This window comes from Macrobrachium rosenbergii, chromosome 41 (assembly GCF_040412425.1).
Source record: "Macrobrachium rosenbergii isolate ZJJX-2024 chromosome 41, ASM4041242v1, whole genome shotgun sequence".
Lineage (NCBI taxonomy): Eukaryota > Metazoa > Arthropoda > Malacostraca > Decapoda > Palaemonidae > Macrobrachium > Macrobrachium rosenbergii.
Window position 1 is genome coordinate 12,774,610 of NC_089781.1, and position 8,027 is coordinate 12,782,636.

At 36.9% G+C, this 8,027-nt stretch overlaps 1 protein-coding gene across 1 annotated transcript; it reads left to right on the plus strand.

Moving 5' to 3' along the window:
- Positions 1-2,909, plus strand: LOC136826845 (probable cyclin-dependent serine/threonine-protein kinase DDB_G0292550). Its single transcript, XM_067084333.1, has 3 exons — positions 1-192; positions 328-2,180; positions 2,267-2,909. Exons 1-3 carry the CDS (start codon positions 1-3, stop codon positions 2,907-2,909), a joined length of 2,688 nt encoding a protein of 895 aa, XP_066940434.1.
- The last annotated feature ends 5,118 nt before the right edge of the window (positions 2,910-8,027 follow it).

Here is an 8,027-nt window from a genome sequence, read left to right on the forward strand (position 1 = left end):
ATGGAAAATGGAATTTTAAATGGAAGCAAAGAGAATGATTTCATCGACCCCATTACAAACTTACAAAATGCCATCCCTGGAGGAGGCCTCCCTGATCGAGATTATCCCATTTTTGCTTTCGTTCCCAATACAGGATTCAACTGTCGAGGCCGGATGCCTGGGTATTACGCAGATACCCAAACTAGGTGTCAGGTAAGAGTACCGTGGATTATTCGTCATTTTGTATTACTTAACAGCCGACTTTTTACCAGAAAGCTATGAAGTTATTGAAATTACCTTTGAAAAGCTGTTAAAATACTTTTTATTCAGCCGTTTCTTCCTCAACAGGTCTTCCACATCTGTCAGGCCAATAGTAGAAAAGATTCGTTCCTCTGCGCCAATGGAACGATCTTCAGTCAGCAAAATTTTGTATATGAGTGGTGGTTCAGCGTTGATTGCTCAGCAGCCGAGCAATTTTATGGTTTAAACTGGGAGAGGGGCAAAGTTGGTGGAAACAACAATGAAAAAGTCAATAGCAGTAGTAATGGAAGTAGCAACTTTAATGTGCACAACTCAGCCAGTGGCATCAGCACCTCCTCCAGAGCTAATGGTCGTGCAAACAATAATGGAAATGGCAATGAAAACAGCTTCATTAGCAATAATGGTAACGGATTCACCGCCAGTAATGTCAGTCTAAACAGTATCATCAACAGCAATACTTACAACAGTGCAACGCCATTTGGAAACATTTCTGAAAATAATGTCGTTAGTACTGCTGGGTTCTTTAGTAACAATGGTATTACTAATAACAATAGAGGCAGTAATATCAACCAAAATGGATTCCTCATTGAGAATGGCAATGTGAAGAGCAATGGATACGTCACTGGAAATGCGCTGTCTGGAAGTCACAATGAATTCTCCATTGGTAATAGCAAAGGCAATGAATACAATACTCAAAATGCATTTTGGAGCAACAACAGGTTCAGTAATGAAAAGGGCGATAGGTTCAACAATGGCAATGGGAATATAAACACCAATAACAACAATAATGAATACAACAAAGAAATTGGATTTGGAAGTAACAACGGGAACAGAATAATGCACGATAAAGGAAATGGTAATAGAATCAATAACGCCGCAAACAATGTAAATGGTAATGGCAACATGAATGACTTCAACAATGGAAATATGTTTGGAATCAGTAATGAGAACAGCAATAAGTACAGCAGTGGAACTAAGAACAGACTTGGCAATGGCACAGCCAATATAAACAACAGTATCAACGTGAACATCTTCAACATGGCTAACACATTTGGAAACATTAACGGAAACACCACTGGACACAGGAATGGGAGTTACAATAGATTCAACAGTGCCAACGACAATATTAATAACAATAACAATAACAACTTTGGCTACAACAGTATAAGTGCATTTAGCAGTGTAAGAGTCAACAGCAATATGCATGACAGTGGATATAGCAACAGATTCAGCACTGAAAATGACAATGGATTTCCCAGTGACAATAGCAACAACGGGGTAACTGGAAACACCAATAATAATGGCCACAGAACGAATGGAAATATTAACAACAATGGATACAGTAATGGCAATGCATTTGGAAACAATAATATGAACAATGATGTGCACGGTAAGGGTGATGGCGATATTTTAGGTGGTGGAAACAGTAATATAAAAGACTGTAGCAACAGTAATGGATTCACCTCTGGAAATGGATTTGGAAGCAACATTGATCATAGTAACAGAAATGGGAACAGATTCAGCAGTGAAAACAACAGAGGATATCCAAGTGACAACGGAAATGGCTTCGGTAATAGAATGCCCATTGACCATGTAAATGGGGCCTTTATTAAAAAAGGATTTAGTGGTCACGATGGTAATGGGTTTGCTGGTGGTAATGGTAATGGATTTGCTGCTGGTAATGGTAATGGATTTGCTGCTGGTAATGGTAATGGATTTGCTAGTACCATCAGTAATGGAAACAATGGTAACTACGGTAACATCAACAGCGAAGCAAGCAATGATGAATGCAACTTTGGCAGTACATATGAAAATAGGAATAATTTCTCAGGCAATTTCGGGAATAGTGGTACCTTAACTGGTGCAGCTGGTAAGCATGAAAGCAGTGGTAACAGAAACAGAAAGAAGGAGCAACAAGCAGCCCTTTTAACTCCCCAAGTGTAAGTGGCAATTATAGTACCAGTTTCAGGAGAAATAGTCATCATTACATCTGGTCACAATCAAACTACTTCAGTTTCCGTGTCAGTTCTGACAAAGGGGTAAACTTAGCAGATGGAAGAAGAAATTACCCTAACAAAGAAAGCGAGTTACAAGAAAATTCCCGTAATTCCTTGACTAAATCGGAAAATGGTGAAAACATTTCTGGTGGGAATGGTAATTTTGGTACCAATGGAGACAGAATTGACAAGAACAACAGTGGGTCGCGAGTAAAACCAAATATTTCTCTGAACAATTTTAGCAACTTGGCTCGTGGGAATGATAATCATGGCGGCAGAGGCTATGGTTATAGAAAAGTCATCAGGAAATTGCAACCCACCTCACAAACTTCCCTGAACAATATTAGCTCTCAAGGCGGCTATTCTACGAGTTCCAATAGAAGTGACAGGGGCAGGAATGGATCACAATTAGTTTCACAAAATTCGTCCACCAATTTTGACAGTAATGAAAACACGAATGGTGGAAATGCGAGGTATGGTACTAGAAATGGTACAGAGAACAGCGGGTCTCAACCAGGATCTTCTACAGATTCCTCTAATTCACCCAGCGACAGCAGCAGTGAGAATAGAGGCCTAAATCCTTATGATATTCTGGGGTATTTTGGTAACGGTGGCAGCCTGATCAACAGAACTAAGAGATATGGCACTATTAACTCTGTCGTTGGTAGTTAGAGGCTTTCGCTAAATGAAAAACGCTTACGGAGAAAATGTGGAATTATAGTTCTTGGGATTTCATTCCCTATTTTACTTAATCTCCAGAGCTTTGAACATGAATACTGATCTTATTTAATGGTAGTGTAGTCTCTGTTGTTACATCGAATTAGTGCACTGAGTTTGGAAATCCCTCTGAAAAATAGAAAAACTGAGTTTTCGTTATATTTGTTCATGTTCCCTGTCCGTTTTTCGCAAAAAGGGTTTGAAATACATCTGTTTCAAAGAGACATTTGTAACACATATTATTGAAGATGTAACCAACTGAGAGGGGGAAGGTTTTTAACTAATGGAAATTTTACTCATACGCTTCCTAACTTGACGCCATGTATCTTTCGTCATTTGCGAATATTTTCCGCTTCGTATTTACTCATCAGATGCTATAAATGAAAAAAGATGAGAATTCCGAGATTTTTTTAAACATACATGAAACATCAGCGGCGTATTGAAATGAACAAAGAGCAACAAAATTATGCGAGTTTTATGTTGCATCTGACATTGACCTGTTTCGCTGTTGTGCACTTGAGTAGAACTTTTACTATTAGTATTTATATGCTGATGTTATGGTTGACTTGATACCTGGTTCATTTCCAAAAATTTGACAAATCACTGAAGATTAAGGTTCTTCTCAAGCGGTAATTAACTAGGGCTTGTTCGCAATGACAGGTTTCTAATAAAAGGAATCTTTGGGAAATTCGTTACATTTGACCTGCGTTTTGTTTGGCAAAAATAAACAATTAAACTGTAAGAATAAGATGAGGGGAGCACCATTAAAGCTTATACCAGAAATTAAAAAATGAATCAGAATATAGTAAAAGTAAAGTAAAATCCAGTGACAGAATGCAATGAAATATATTGCAAATAAGATACGATATCTAGATAAAGGTTAATTTACAATATAAAATTCATTAAAGAATTCAAATTTGTCTTCAGTATTGGAGTTTTAAAGCATACAGATGGAAATAACGGCCTTGTCAACAAGTTACATGTAGAAAATGTTATTGTTCTTAACAGAAAACCTATGGAAAGGTCATTGTGCCGTATGCAAATATGATACTTGAATTCAAATTCCCGTCCTTATCACTTTGCACAAGTAAAATGTATAAATAAAAAAACTAATAATAAAACTATTCGCGGTTAGGTTATTTTCTTTTCAATACCAAAATAATTCTCTTGAAGGAAACTTACAAACACAAATATGTGAATAATCTTTATTTTAACATTCAAAATATATTCCTTTATAAACTCTGTTTTAAGTACATTGGTTTGCAATCGAGATAACAGGAATAATAGATTTACAAATCGTATGTATATGTATATGTGTATATATATATATATATATATATATATATATATATATATATATATATATATATATATATATATATATATACATACATACATATATATACATGTAAATATATAAATATATCATGCATTGTGGAAATATAATTTATTCGTATAATAAATGAAATTTTATTCCTTATAACTATAAAATCGTAAAATTTTCCTCTGAACCTGCTTCCTCTATAAACACAGCAAATCTGGTTTCAAGTAAATAAAAAAAAAATAGATAAACAAACGGTAATCGAGCTCTGGCTTGCTAATCCGACGTTTGAAATGCAGCAATAAATTAACTGATTGTTCATTTAGCAGTGGCTCATGCGAAGTGAACAATCCGCACACCAGTGCTAGAATAAACTGTTATAAAATTCAAGACATGTTCGTCTGAGATCATCTTCACCTTCCTTATTATAAATTATTCATTCTTCAAACTCCGGTCTCTCAGATGAAAGGCCAGGGCGCTACCAATTGACCCACACAGGTCATAAAAGAAGTTGGAACCTAAGTACTTCTGTACCTGACGTTTTTCCTAGGCAGGAACCGAAGGACTTCTGTACCTGGGGGTATTCCGGGCAGGAGCTTAAGTACTTCTGTACCTGAGGATTTTTTGGGGCAGGAACCTAAGTACTTCCGTACCTGGGGTTTTTCAGGGGCAGGAAGCTAAGAACTTCTGCACCTGAGGTTTTTCCGGGGCAGAACCCAAGGACTTCTGTAACTGAGGTTTTTCCGGGGCGGGAACCTAAGGACTTCTGTACCTGAAGCTTTTCCTGGGCAGGAATCTAAGGACTTCTGCACCTGAGGTTTTCCGGGGCAGGAATCTAAATACTTCTGTACCATAGGTTTTTTCGGGGCAGGAACCTAAAGTACTTCTGTACCTGAGGTTTTTCCGGGGCAGAAACCTAAGTACTTCTGTACCTGAGGTTTTTTCGGGGCAGGAACCTAAGTGCTTCTCTACCTGAGGTTTTTCCGGGGCAGGAACCTAAGTACTTCTCTACCCGAAGTTTTTCCGGGGCAGGAACCTAAGTACTTCTGTAACCGAGGTTTTTCTTGGGGAGGAGCCTAAATACTTCCGTAACTGAGGTTTTTCCGGGGCAGGAACCTAAGGACTTCTGTACCTGAGGTTTTTCCTAGGTAGGAACCTAAGGACTTCTACACCCGAGGTTTTTCCTAAGTAGGAACCTAAGGACTTCTATACCCGAGGTCGTTCCTGGGCAGGAACCTAAATACTTCTGTATCTGAGGTTTTCTGAGGTTTTTCCGAGCAGGAACCTAAGGACTTCTATACCTGAGGTTTTTCCTAGGCAGGAACCTAAGGACTTCTATACCCGAGGTTTTTCCTAGGCAGGAACCTAAGGACTTCTATACCAGAGGGTTTTCCTAAGCAGGCTGCCGCCTAGCACATCAGCGAATTTTACGAAACTTTAGTTAACGAAGCTAGTTCAGACGATTGCAGTAATACTCTAACTTGTGATACTAAGGCAGCTGTTGTCTCCTGATGCCAAAAAACTACATAACTACTGTTAGATAAAGGCACTGTGCTCGAACAATATCGGTCCTTTCAGCATGTCTCTTCATATCTCATATCATGTATCATTCCATTCATTTTTGTACCAAAATCCGCTCGAGATCATTGAAGAATATGTATGCATTTATATGTAAAGTTTGAATGACTGCTTGTTGTGTGTGTGTATATATATATATATATATATGCATATATATACTGTATCTATATATATATATATATATATATATATATATATATATATATATATATATATATATACTGTATATGTAAATATATTAAGTATAAATACATGTATATAGATACAGCCACTGCACACATGCACACACATATATATATAATATAAATATATATATATATATATATATATATATATATATATATATATATATATATATATATATATATACATGTGTGTGTGAATAATATATATATATATATATATATATATATATATATATATATATATATATATATATATATATGTGTGTGTGTGTGTGTATATACCGGATGTTTCGAAGTTAGAGGCCCCTCTCCACAGAACAAATGGAAAGTTATGAAGTTTTCTGCTATAGCCTATCTCAAAGTACATTATTTTAAGTTTCTATTAATCTATTTTTCATTTTACATTTCTTGTATTTTCAGACTGACGGAGTTAGATACAGCCATGGCTAACGACTCGAAAGAAATCAGATGGATTGACCGAATCCGGGCTGTGACCTTCAGAGAGGCCAGGGATGCTGGCGCATCCTTAATTTCACGTTCCTGGATAGCTAAGTACATTAAAAGAGATGAGTCCTTTGTTAAAAGAAACTGGAACAAAAATCCATATGACTGTCATCGCGAAAAGAGTGAGAATCTTGGAAGGCCTGAAGTCCTTTCTCAGGAGTCAAAAGACATCATAGCTGAGGCAGTGGGTAGACCAAGAAAGTCTTTACGTAAATTGGCCCTTGAACTAGAAACAAAAAGGGAAAGAAGAGAAGTGCTGTATATCTTGAATTGAAAAAATCTGGTATCAAGCCATTTCATGTTATCAGCAAGCCCAACATCACTCAGCAACAGAGAGAAGACCGTGCATGGTTTTGTGGTTCATTTCTTAAAGATTGGGATGAAGCTGACTTTCTCTATGTTGCCTCATCAGATGAATTCTTCATTTACACAGTCAGGAATACAAATCTTAAAAATGACATCATTTGGGCTGCAAAGTTGGATTATAGCGATGACATGCGCTATTGCCAAGTTGTGAAATTTCCTGAATGTTTGGGAATTTTTTCTGTTTCACAGCCAAACGGTTAATGTGGATCATCAAAGAAAAAGGACAGTCATGGAATGGCGAATACTTCAGAGAAACTGTGCTTACTGGTGGTATATTTCCTTTCCTCAAAGATCCTAAAAATGTGTTATCTGTTGAAGAAGTCACATTTTTGCATGATGAGGCACCATGTTTCAAGGCTCTTCAGACACAGGAGCTGCTTCGAAACAGTGGTATCGCTTTCTTCTCATCAAGTGAATTTCCAGGTAGCTCCCCTGACCTTAATGTGTGTGAAAACATCGGTAGTATCTTAAAGGATCGTGTTGAAGCGCGCACAGTGAACTATGATGGTATACCAAGCCTCGACGACCTGCGAAGAGAGGTAACCGAAGTGCTCAGGGAAATGGAGTTTGAGTCTCAGCTTTTTTGCGATTTACTGAAACCATACCCCTCAAGAATGCAGGCTGTGGTACAGGCAGATGGAGGCCACACAAAATATTAAATACTCAGAGAGAAACTTAAATAAATACCTGTTCTGAATTACTTTTGTTTTTGTCCATATCAATTTTAGTTTATGCAGTAGAGGTGGGGGGACTCTAATTTCGAAACACCCTGTATATATATACATATACATATACAGTACATACATGTATATATGTATGTATGTATATATATATATATATATATATATATATATATATATATATATATATATATATATATATCGTGATATCGTGTGTGTGCATGTGTGTGTATGTAATTATGTATGCGCATGTTAGTGAATTTATACAACTGAAAATAGGTAGATATTTTCTCTTTATGTAGGCGCATACCATTAATGTTCTCCACTTCTAATGATGGAACCTTCTATGCTCGCGAAATTTCCACCCATATTTTCCAGCTGCAGACAGCATACAATAGCCATTTCATTAGTCTCTATTCCTGGGTTTGATTCGGTTTCC